The sequence below is a fragment of the Bos mutus genome, chromosome 5, assembly GCF_027580195.1.
Source record: "Bos mutus isolate GX-2022 chromosome 5, NWIPB_WYAK_1.1, whole genome shotgun sequence".
Taxonomy (NCBI): domain Eukaryota; kingdom Metazoa; phylum Chordata; class Mammalia; order Artiodactyla; family Bovidae; genus Bos; species Bos mutus.
Window position 1 is genome coordinate 13,550,326 of NC_091621.1, and position 12,486 is coordinate 13,562,811.

The 12,486-nt window shown below is 39.9% G+C and overlaps 1 protein-coding gene across 6 annotated transcripts in view; it reads right to left on the bottom strand.

Moving 5' to 3' along the window:
* The window catches only part of CFAP54 (cilia and flagella associated protein 54), a 304,320-nt gene that overhangs the window by 271,206 nt on the left and 20,628 nt on the right, over window positions 1-12,486 (bottom strand). For 5 of the 6 annotated variants that reach the window (XR_011464166.1, XM_070370322.1, XM_070370320.1 and 2 more), the window contains exons 4-8: window positions 12,241-12,412; window positions 7,720-7,778; window positions 2,708-2,851; window positions 796-909; window positions 576-677 (exon numbers count right to left, since the gene is read on the bottom strand). Coding sequence is in view for 5 of the 6 variants with exons in the window: in XM_070370322.1 (XP_070226423.1) it covers window positions 576-677; window positions 796-909; window positions 2,708-2,851; window positions 7,720-7,778; window positions 12,241-12,412 (591 nt within the window). In the remaining variant the exon portion in view is untranslated. The remainder of the gene's footprint in view (window positions 1-575; window positions 678-795; window positions 910-2,707; window positions 2,852-7,719; window positions 7,779-12,240; window positions 12,413-12,486) is intronic. The other variant, XM_070370321.1, reaches the window with a different exon arrangement.

Consider the following 12,486-nt stretch of genomic DNA (forward strand, 5'->3'; position numbering starts at 1 on the left):
TAACATTACAAAACTAGGATTATGCGAAGGTACAAAAGCTCTGAGGAAAGGATGAAACAAGACCATGTCCAAATTAGGAAGACATTCTTCTATTTGCAGGGATTGGGGGCAGGATTTTTTTTACCTGGAGGATAAGAATGTTCTTTACAATGTTTGTTGGTTTCTGCTGTACAACAAGGTGAATCAGCTTTTATACATACATCCCCACCCTCTTGAGCCTCCCTCCAACCCAGCCCCCATCCCATCCCTCTAGGTCATCACAGATACGGGGCAGGATTTAATATTGAGTGGTGAAAGTGTTAGTTGTAGGCCTGTTTGCAACCCCATTGACTGTAGCCCACTAGGCTCCTCTGTCCATGGGATTTTCCAAGTAAAGAGTACTGGAGTGGGTAGCCATTTCCTTTTCCAAGGGATCTTCCTGACTCAGGGATCAAACTTGGGTCTCCTGCATTGCAGGCAGATTCTACTCCATCTGAGCCACCAGGGAAGAATAATGATCAAGCATTAAGGACACAGAGGTATAACATAAACACTGTAGAAATAGTCTGAGACACAGAAGATATTCTGAGACTTACAGTTTGTGCTTCCTTTATGTTAACTCTTATCTTTGGTCTAAAGAAACTTTTGTTTTTTCTTCTAGATTCAAATACTCCTCTTTTGAAGATCATGACTGCCATCTGCCTCAAAAAGAAGAATTACTTATGAAGCATCAATGGGATACACTTCTCAACTACTGATATTAAGTACTTCATCATCTGTAGAGTACAGTGGATTTATCTCATGAAATTTTTATACCTTTATTGTGGCCTCTCTATAATATTCTCTGGATTCTTCCTGTAGTTGTGAGGAACTCATTAATTCCAGTTGCCGTAACTCATCAATTTTAGCTAAAGCACGCCGAGCAAATGCCTACATGCAATTAAAATAAATTTAATTCATAAGACATTAGAGTACAGTGATTAAAAATGTATCAAGAGAGTATGTTTTACTCTCCCAGACATTTGATTTAATTTGTGAATTAAACTAGGCTGATGCTGACTTTTTCAGAACATAGTAGCTGACCCATCAATCATTTCCTAGAAGCACCACTAATTTCTGTAAATCTAAAGTCAATGAAATGTTGGCTATACTAACTTTAGAATGCAGAAAAGTAAAGAAATTCAAAAAAGTAAGGAAATTCAAATTCTGGGTTACAGAGTAGCTTCTTATAGATGATCACTTCTCCAGTATTGCACATGCATGCACACACACACACACACACCCCTCCTCGGTGCTCTTCTCAAATTCTAACTTTTCCACCAAAACCAGCTGTATTATCTATTCAACTGTACACATTGTCAACTAAATTGTTAGGTCCTTAAAGGGCCTTGTTTTTATATTTCCAGTACCCAACATATAGAAAGTGTTTATTAATATCTGAGGAAAGGAAGAAGGTGGGCTTGCTTATTTAATCAGATCACCATTATTATAATTCTCTATTGCTATGATAGAGATAATAGCAAAATGAGTTTCATTCCTGTCATTTATTTTAGCAGTTCTTTCAAGTATTTTATTTATAATTTATGATTTTTCATGAAGATGTTTCTAGAACATAATAGTAACATAAAGGGTTACACTTTTCAATAAGAAAAAAATTGCAATAGGAATCAAATGGTTAAAACTATGCAAACATGTCTATCCCTGATAAATTTAATAGCTACAGCAATATGCCACCACTAGTACACTAAGACTAACTCTGCATATATGGTGAATAGTTTCTAGAATGTATCCTAGGCAAGAAAAGTATCCCACAAGGACTGAACTAAGCTATTCTCCTGCTGAAATCCAGACCCCACTGCACTCACCAAGTTATGCTCACTGGTGCAGGGATGGGATGGTCCAAAGGAAGGAATGCCTGTCTCTAATTCTTACCGGTCTATTGACAAGCAGAGTACTACATACTATAGTGAGGGTACCGGATTTCATTTGCACAGAGATGTGGCAGAGGTCAATAGAAGCTCCAACCAGTTAAGCTACATTTCAAATATTTAATCAAAAATATATACAGGAAAAGAGGAAAAATAAGAAATAGAGTATACTAAATAAATGATGGCTGGAAGCAGAGAAAAACAAAACAAACAGATAGTAGACAGCTTGGAACACAAAAACTAAACAGGGAAGGAAAGTGGCTTGCATACAAGAATATAAAGCGGAAGGGAAGATATCAGAGATCTTATTCAGAAAAGAAGCAAAGATGGTGGAAGTGAACAGAGAATAAACGGGGAAGCAGAAAGTAAAAGCAAGAGATTCACAGAATGGAGAAGCCAGGCAAATGTCTGCAAATAAAGCCTGGGACTTGTATCCCTGCTTCATCCCAGTTCTTTGGCTTTCGTTGGTTTGCTTGTTTTCTTGCCACTTATCTAATGAAGAAAATGCTGAATATGTTGTATTTTTAAGTATTAGCATCCTCATAATTAAAAAGTGGCCTGCACGCATGCATGCTAAGTCACTTCAGTGTGTTTGACTCTTTGCAACCCTATGGACTATAGCCCAACAGGCTCTTCTGTCCATGGGATTCTCCAGGCTAGGATACTGGAGTGAGTTGCCACATCCTCCTCCAGGGGATTTTCCCAACCCAGGGATTGAAGCCACATCTCTTACATCTTCTGCATTGTCAGGCAGGTTCTTTACCACTAGTGCCACCTGGGAAGCCCAAAAAGTAGCCTACCTCTCCATGAACACCAGCTTGGCAGTCATAGTAGCACTGGCAGACAGCTGTGTAAAGAGTAGCTCTCCACGTCAAGTACCTGATGGACAGGAGAGGCACTGAAGACTCCATACATATACTGGCCCACAGGAGGTATTCCAAGGCCTAAATCAGAAAGGGCACGATTGAGTGTCTTTTCATTTTAAGGGAATAATGCCAATTTTTATTCAATATAATCAAATGAAGAATGGTGAGCACAAGTCACTGACGCTAAAAATACACAAATAATGAGTCAACTAAAAAATAAGCATTTAAAAGTTAAAGAAGAATTTCAAGAACTCAAAATCTCAAGTTAGCCATTTTACAATGTCTTCCTGCCTAGCTCCTAGAGTCCTATGAACTCAGCTTATTCTTCTTAACATTTACCAAATGTCAACACTAGTCGAGGAGCTAATTATGAAAGGCATGAAAGTGAAAGTGACTCAGTCGTGTTTGACTCTTTGTGACCCCATGGACTATACAGTCCATGAAATTCTCCAGGCCAAAATACTGGAGTGGGTAGCCTTTCCCTTCTCCAGGGGATCTTCCCAACGCAGGGCTTGAACCCAGGTCTCCCACATTGCAAGCACATTCTTTACCAGCTGAGCTACACAAGGCAAGCCCAAAAGTACTGGAGTGGATAGCCTATCCCTTCTCCAGGGGATCTTCCTGACCCAGGAATCAAACCAGGGTCTCCTGCATTGCAGGAGGATTCTTTACCAGCTGAGCCACAAGGGAAGCCCAAGGAGCTAATTGCAACAATGCAATTGTTATTAGCAACAAATTTCTGTTGATTGATCGACAACAGACCTTCATTGAAAAGTTTCAGTTCCTGATGCTACATATTTCTAGTAATCATAGCATCAAGGGGCTGAGAATCTAATTTCATTCCCTCAACATCACCAACACCACCACCTGATGTCCCTCACCTTCTCTGCCCACAATCAACAAGGAATGTGCCACGTGGCATAAGAAGACACTTCTAAACATGATCTTCTTTAACCTGAAATGCAATCATTTTGATACACCTCCAGTGCATTTGTTCTAGTTATGCCTTCTAGAACAGCACAAGACCACTCAAGACTCAACTTGAGAATTATACAGCCTTCCAAGAATCTGAAAGCATCTATGCAGGCTGCCGCTCCCCCAGCACTCTCCAGGACTAAGATCCCCAAGCACTTCTATCTACCCAGGACAAAGCTTCCCTCTCTTACCATGGTATTATTTGAGGTGGCCAATGTCCCTGTACAGTATATGACTAGAGCACAGTAAAATGAAACTCTCACTCTCTGGTTCTGGTCCCTATATCTCTATTAAGTCAACCTGGGGTTGCTTTATTGCTGCTTTAATTGTTTCTGTCATTGTTTGCTAATTTTGCCACACTGTGAACTAAAACAGAATTAACAATTATCAAAATTCTTGAGTTTCACATTATCTGCTATAAAGAAATCCTATTGTGGATTTTTGCATTCATATAGTTGTGTTTTGCGGGGCGTGGGATTAAATCATGTACAAATTTTTCCCCCTTTATATCCACGTGGCTTTCAAAGCTCTCAGGATTCCTGGTATTCAAAACTTCATACTTCAAAATAAAACTAGCTACAGTTACCAGTTGTTCACATAATATTTGGGTGTGGTCTCAGATTTAGTATAAAAGATCCCACATCACAGATTTTTAGTGCCAGACAGAACCTTAAAAGTAACCTAATCTGACTCCAAGAGGCTAAACTGCTTGGAAGTGACAGAGCTGGGGCTGGAATTCGGGTCTCTGGACTCCTAAGGGCAGCAGGATTGTTCCCACTACACAGGGCAACTTCAATGAATAGAAGAAAAGCCATCATTCCACTGAGGGTTCTGAGAAACCATCATTCAGGTTTCGAAGCTGAAATGCCATTTCAAAAAAAAACTACTTAATTTGATTGCAGCATTTTTTTCTTGACCATAAAAGAAAGAATTATTTCTATTAACAAAAATTTGATGATTTCAACAGGACTAGTCTCTTCATTAAAAGAAAACAGAACAAAACTTTGAAAAATACAAATTTTAGGAGCCTAGCAAGAGCATGGTTAAGGTGTCCAGTAGGAAGAACCACACAAGGATTAACCAGCCGAGCCACAAGATGGCAGTGCAGCGTCACTTATTTCAGTTCACAGCCTTTGAGGGGAGCAAAGAGAGGCACTTTAAAGTCTGGACTTGAACTTTATGTGATGGTCTGTGGAAGAATCTGACAACCATCGTTCACGCATCGGCTCTGGCCTCAGCTACATCTCTGACTATCCTAACTAGATATGCAACCCTTCCAAGCCTCAGCTTCCTCATCTGTAAGACATAAGTGATAACGCTACCTTCTCCAAGTGCTGGTGAGAATTCAACGAGTAATATGTGAAAATGGCTTAGAAGCATACCTGAGAGATGGTAAGCATTCATTCAACAAAGGACAGTGATGATAGTCTTAAGGTCTCACCCTTGTAAGACTACCAAGGCATTATTGTGTACACAGAGCCCTTCACACAGCACTTAACGCATAGTAGGGATTCGATAAATATTCAATAATAACAAGTGGTAATCATAATTACCAAATCCTGTAGGAATAGGAGTTTAGATTGCTCTGGGGTGACACCACTAAAAACCTAAGGACCCCATGTCTGTTTCTCCTTCTGTTTTGGACTGTAATGGACTTGAACTCTAAAGTAGCTACAAAATCAGGAGGATTCAGATGGGGCCGGACTGCCAAGGGCCTGTCCCCATTAAATGGACCCATCGAGTCCATGTAGAGTCTCAGCTCAGGAGTTGACTCATCAGCTGAGGGTTTGTGAGTTTCAGGGTAAAAAATTAATTTCCTTGAATCTTATTACACTGAACATACATTGAAAGAATTCCAGCCTGATCTGCAAGTGCCAATTGTGCAGCCACCCACCATCTCAAAATTCTTGCATTCCTCACTCCCCCGACTCCCACTCCACAGACTGGGTCTATGAAATGATCCTCCTTCGGGCCTTCCTTATTCTGTCAATGAGAAACTCACATTATATGAGGGGGAGAGAAGAAATCTTACACAGAATATAAATAAGGAATTATTTTAAGATGGCTATCACGTTAAATCAAAATTCCCTCAGCATTAGCAAGTACAAACACCAACAGTTAAATGTTGGCACAGACATCTCTGCCCTTCAAAGCCTTGCCAGACGAATGTTATAAGCAGACCAAACTATGGTGATTCTGTGGAGCAGTTATTTGTTGCCACAGCAAGCACAACAGGAGATTTCCTAAATTCCTTTCAGGAAATCATCTGGAACTGAATAGAGAATCATTGGAATAGTCTCTAGGCCAAATTTACATTATGCATGGTACAGCCTCTCCTTGTTTTAATTCACACTCAAAATGCTGGCATAGAGTTTGTTAAGTCACTGTCAGTAATAGAGCTTTTAAATGCAAGGAACAAAACAGAGAGAGAGAACACACAATTTATGCTATCCATTAAGCATGCAAATATCTTGGCATCTGTTTTTTTAAGTGTTGTCAGTTTTTAAGATACTTGGCTATGTTTTGAGGAAATAAGGAAAATAATATCTGTCCCGAGTGTCCAAATATTCAGAGCAAGTTTTTACATACAATAGAGAAGACTCATGGAGAAGGCAATGGCAGCAGCAGCAGAGAAGACTCAAATAGCAATGCTGCAAATGCCAGCAACAACTCAAGCATGGTCTCGAGGACAGAATGTTGTCCTTTCTTGGCCTACATTCCAATGACTGGATAGTGAACACAGGGAATAAATACGTCTCCTGCAGACAAAGGTGCTACCAACATGGTAAGGAAGTCAACAGAAGCCATTCCCTCCAGCTAAAACTAAGCAGTGAGTACTGGTCAGTGCGAATCTTACTAAAAAATAACGTCAGCTCATGACTTACATAGCTGAGGTGTTTGTTCACCCATCGAGTATCTGGGCCATAAGTACAGGGCAAGTTCTTCAAGCAAATGTGGTCCGAGCTCCACAGCAAGTAACCCACAGGCTAACCATAGTTTACCATCCAAACTACAATACTTTTAAAAGTAAAAGTGAGCACTATTAATAATTACTCCAGGACAGCAGGCATAAACCAGGACTGTCCTGGACAAGCTAGAATGAATGGCTACCCTGCTGCTACTGCTAAGTCGATTCAGTCGTGTCCGACTCCGTGCGACCCCATAGACGGCAGCCCATCAGGCTCCCCCGTCCCTGGGATTCTCCAGGCAAGAACACTGGAGTGGGTTGCCATTTCCTTCTCCAATGCATGAAAGTGAAAAGTGAAAGTGAAGTCGCTCAGTCGTGTCCGACTCTTAGCGATCCCACGGACTGCAGCCTACCAGGCTCCTCCATCCATGGGATTTTCCAGGCAAGAGTACTGGAGTGGGGTGCCATTGCCTTCTCCACAATATGATACTGAATATCCGTCTAATAACTATATCACCCCACTCCAGTACTCTTGCCTGGAAAATCCCATGGAGGGAGGAGCCTGGTGGGCTGCTGTCCGTGGGGTCGCTAAGAGTCGGACACGACTGAGCGACTTCACTTTCACTTTTCACTTTCATGCATTGGAGAAGGAAATGGCAACCCACTCCAGTGTTCTTGCCTGGAGAATCCCAGGGACGGGGGAGACTGGTGGGCTGCCGTCTGTGGGGTCGCACGGAGTCGGACACGACTAAAGTGACTTAGCAGCAGCAGCAGCAGTATCATATTGACAAGTTACAACTAATCTGAAAGACTGAGGGACCCTGGAGAAATATCTATCCATTTGGGAAATTCTTTCTTTTCATGAATACTTTAACTGTTTACATTTTTATTTATGATCATGTTAAAGGAAAACTAAAAACAGTATACCTAGTAATACAAATACAGCCACTAACTTTTGTGATACTAAGTCATTAAATTTTCTTTGTTTAGCATTCAATGCTAACAAAAGTCTTAAGAAAACCAGGAAATACAGGGGAAGATATTCTGACAGTAAATTTCATACCTTGGAAGAATGACCTCTGATCATCAATTTTCTGCAAATAGTGTAAATGTAAATGGTACCTAGATGGAGAAAAAGATTAGTATATTTTATAGTCACATGATAGAACTCTACATTCCACACTCTGTAGTTTAAGTTGGTAGTTCTCAAAACAAATGACTCTCTTATAAGAAAATCTGATAATGACCAAAGTTATAATCATTATAAAACTTTTTATAACTTGCAGCTAAATTTTTAAAAGAATTAATATGACCATATTTTTAAAATGTTAACACAGGAAACTTAGTCTTACTTTAAAGGCATTTTAAAGTACTGGTCAGTAAGAAGTGAAAGTGAAGTCGCTCAGTTGTGTCCAACTCTTTGGGACCCCATGGCTTCTCAGTCCATGGGATTTTCCAGGCAGGAGTACTGGAGTGGGTTGCCACTTCCTTCTCCAGGGGATCCCTGGATCCAGGGATCGAACCTGGGTCTCCCGCATTGTAGGCAGATGCTTTACCCTCTGAACCACCAGGGAAACCCAACCCTTACTATAAAACAAAGCCAGCTCATGACTGGAACACAGCTGAGGTATTTGTTTAGCCAACTAGTATCAGGGCCATAAGTTACAGTCTAAGCTCTTCCAGTAAAATGCAGATCAAGCTCCATAGTAAGACATAAGTTTAAGTTTTGAAATATACTGAACAAAAGGATATTTTAATAACATAATGTATGTACTTTGTGGTTTTATTAATTCATATAAAATTTTATTGGTTCCCATGGTTTCCTCACAGTTGCATAACTAAAGATTTATCTCCAAATAAGACTAGGATACATATTTAATCATATAGCACAATACTCAACAAAGAAACTCATAACTTAAAACTCATAATGCATAATAGGTTACATTATATTCACTTGCTGTTTCATATAATATCTATCCCATTATTAAGTACGTCCCATAAGCACTCTGATGAAAAATGCCATTTCCAACTCCTATGTAAGATCATTCAAGTACAATCATTTTTAAAATCAGGCCAATAACTAAATGAAGATAGACAGCTCATTTCATAGCAGCATTTGGAGGACAAGTGGAGAATGGCATCACCATATATCTTTCTATATAGAAAACATATTATCAGGCTATAAACATAACCCAAAAGACAGTATGCTGCTGCTGCTAAGTCACTTCAGAAAGACAGTATAGCATGCTTTAAAAAGGCATTTAATTATAATGGCAAGCAATCTAAATATTTCCCATAAAATATCTGATCTAAAATTCATAAGCGCCACAATTCAACAATTACAAATCCTATGTTCACTTTTAAACTTAAAAAGCTTCTAAGAAAATAGCACCTGCTCCAAAACACACATCCCTTGATTACAATACACCTGCAGGCATAATAAATATGACACAAATCAGTGACCAAAATATACTGAATAAAATCTTAAATACTTAAACAACCATAAAGTTCACAGAGAATGCAATTAAGTCCTTCACATTCAGAGCCTCAGCATTCTTAATGTGCCTGCTCTCATGACGTAGAATTGTTTATCTGCAGTAAGATCCAGTAGGGAAAAATTCCTCAGCTAGTAAGAGCTCAGGCTCAGCATTCTTAACTTGGCTTTGTTGACCTGATCTGTATAACTGTGTTACTTAGGAAAAAAATCACCTAGTGAGGATATGCATAGGAGACATGTAACTCTTCACAAAACACATGACTCAGGTGTGAGCAGGGAACTCAAGACAAACATTCAGCAATGGGAACTGGGGGACTTCAGAAAGCCCCAGGAGACCACCCTCAAGAATAACAAGGGCCCTTGGAACTTCAAAGATGTACCTTTAATCTTTGCACCCCTAGTGCACCCTGACCATAATGGAATTCTTCCCTGATGGTTCAGGATATTGGCATGGCTTACAGATTCCACCGCAGAAGCCCACTGGACAGAGTAAATGGTTCAAAATGGAACACAGACTGAATCTTTATGATCTCAGAATGCCTCTGGAACTTAGTTTGATGTTTTAACCAAATCCCTGATACAGAGTGACTTGTGACAAGTGATTCCTTGACATGTGACTCCTTTTCATCAAAGACAGTCACCACCAAAATAATCTATTGAAGGCTTAAATGATTTGTGTTCAGGTTAGTTGAGAAGTCAGATATTATCCAATATTATCCAATATTCATTTACCCAGTTAGATTTTGTGAAAGAACCAAGATTGATTAAATAACTTAAGAAACCAACTCTTATAATTGTATAATAGTCAATTAAAGAGTGTTAATATTTAGCAGGAAAGTTCGAATGTATTTTAAGAAATTGACTGGGCAGGTCATTTTTTCACAATTCAAATTCCAAAGTTTTAAAACTACAAGGCCTTTGCACTTGCTAATCTCCCAGTCGGAATGCCCTTGCCCTGAATGCTCAGATGTCTCAGCCAGGTGTTTGTTCAAATCTCCAGTGAGGTCTACCCTGACCATTCTATTTAAAATTGCAGCCCAGGCCCCAGACCAGCCATCACTCTCACTAATCCCTTTCTAGACTTTATTTCCCTCCATAGCTCTCATCATCAGGGGCTTTCCAGGTGGCTCAGTGGTAAAAGAATCTGCCTGCCAATGCAAGAGATGAAGGTTTGATCCCTGGGTCGAGAAGATCTCCTGGAGAAGGAAATGGCAACCCACTCCTATACTCTTGACTGGGAAGTCCAATGGAAAAGGAGACTGGTGGGCTGCAGTCCATGGGGGTGCAAAAAAGTCAGACATGACTAACGATACACACAGACAGTCCTCATCACCACCTGACACATCACTTAGTTTTGACTTGTTTATCATCTCTCTGAAGTACTATGGCAGCATGAGAAACAGGGTTTTTGTGTGTTGTCCACTCCTGTATCCCTAACACCTGGAACAATGCCTGGCACTTAAGTTTGAGATGAGTTAATTAAAACAGGGATGGCAACTAATGACACTAAGTGCATGTATCTCCCACAATCCAGCAACCACTCCTGGGCACACGTCCCAGAAAACTCTCACACGGGTCTACAAGAGGACCGATGTGAGGATACTCACTACAGAATTACCTGTGAGGTCAGAGAAGCAGGGCAAACGAGGTGCCCATCCTTATTATGGGTCTCTGCCGAATACAATTCAGCAGGCAGTTAACAAACCAGGTTTACATATAGGAACATGGCTAGATTCTAAAACCATAGAGTTGAGCAGGAAAATATTTAGGAAACAGGATAAAATCTAGAACATGATGCCAAAGAAAAAGCACCCAGCAGAATAAAGGATGTGGAAGACACAGGGATTGTCCTTTTTAAAAAGAAAATGGGAGGGGGGTGGTTTTGTGGGAATCTTTGAAGGATTTCTGATAGGGAGTCACACTGCATCATCTCCACCTCTTAAGCAGAGCCTGACCCCAGGGCCCAACCATCAGGTTGGGTATCACCCTTTCTTGAGCACAGAAGCTCTGCTCTGGCTCAGTCCCTGCCAAGATGCATGAGCAATTCACCCAGAGACATGGCCCTGGCAACTCTGATGATGATGGGATGCAAAAGTTTAACAATCACTGGCCTGAAAAATGTCTCCCAGAGACACTCTCATCTCAGTAGCAAATGTAAGGTCTGATTACAGTCAAAATGTCAAAAAAAATTATTTGGGGACAGTGAAGAAGGAAAAGACTAGGAAACATACTGTCAGCTACCATGGATGAGAGGAAATCCAATACGCTTTCTTTCAAGTTGTTTTGCCCTCATCTTATAAACTCAGAACAGACTGTCATTCTTTTTCTTACAAGAATATGTGATCCAGAGAACAATATTATAGGTTACTCCTTATAACTTCAAATTGTAACTTTAAAGAGAATTTAAATTGAATTTAAATTGTAACTCTTAAAAGAAAAAAAAGGTTACCTTTTTATAAGATTTAGATAAGATTCATTTTATGAGACATATATAATGCATACATACGTCTATCTATATAACGCATATATGTGTATATAAATAAACCATATACACATATACATGCACATTCTCAGAGTTCCTCACTCAAAAACAAGTAGGAGGAGAAGGTTGATATGTAGGAAGCCCTAGTCACTGGCCAAAATATTTGAGGAGAGGACCGATAAGTAGATGATGCTTAGAAATAATCTAACCTGCAAGGGCCCTCTGATCCTTCTCCACTTAGATTTATTTGGCCAAAAAGTTTGTTCAGGCTTTTCTGTAAGATGTTATAGAAGAACATGAATGAACTTTTGGCCAACCCAATATCGACTTACTAACTGTGGCCCCGTATTTTGTTTATATGTGAAACTGATTATCTCCACAGCTCTGATCCTCCCTTGAGCAGAAAATCCACACACTTGCTGTATGAGTCCCTGCTGGTAAGGACAAACTAAAATGTGATAAAAATGTAACAAAGCCCACCACTGTCCTCTTATGAAATGAACATTATCTAAATCACAAGGTAATCAAGTCACCATCGAACTTGGCAATTAAATGACTTCCTGAAAGACACAATGAAAAATAAAATATTGAACACTGATATATACCATTGAAGATAATCCAGCACAGGTGCTCCTGTGGCAAAGCCACCTGCATGATGAGCCTGAAGGAGGACAAGATTTGCAGACAGTGGGTCACAGATTCTTTATTCTGCAGGTTCACATCACTGTCACAGACCAGCTGGTAGTTGCAAATATTTTTGCCATTTAAAGCATGAAACTGAAACATATGAGAAAAAAAGAATATAAATAATGCTTACACAACTTAGGAAAGCACCTCTTAAAATGCAAAAA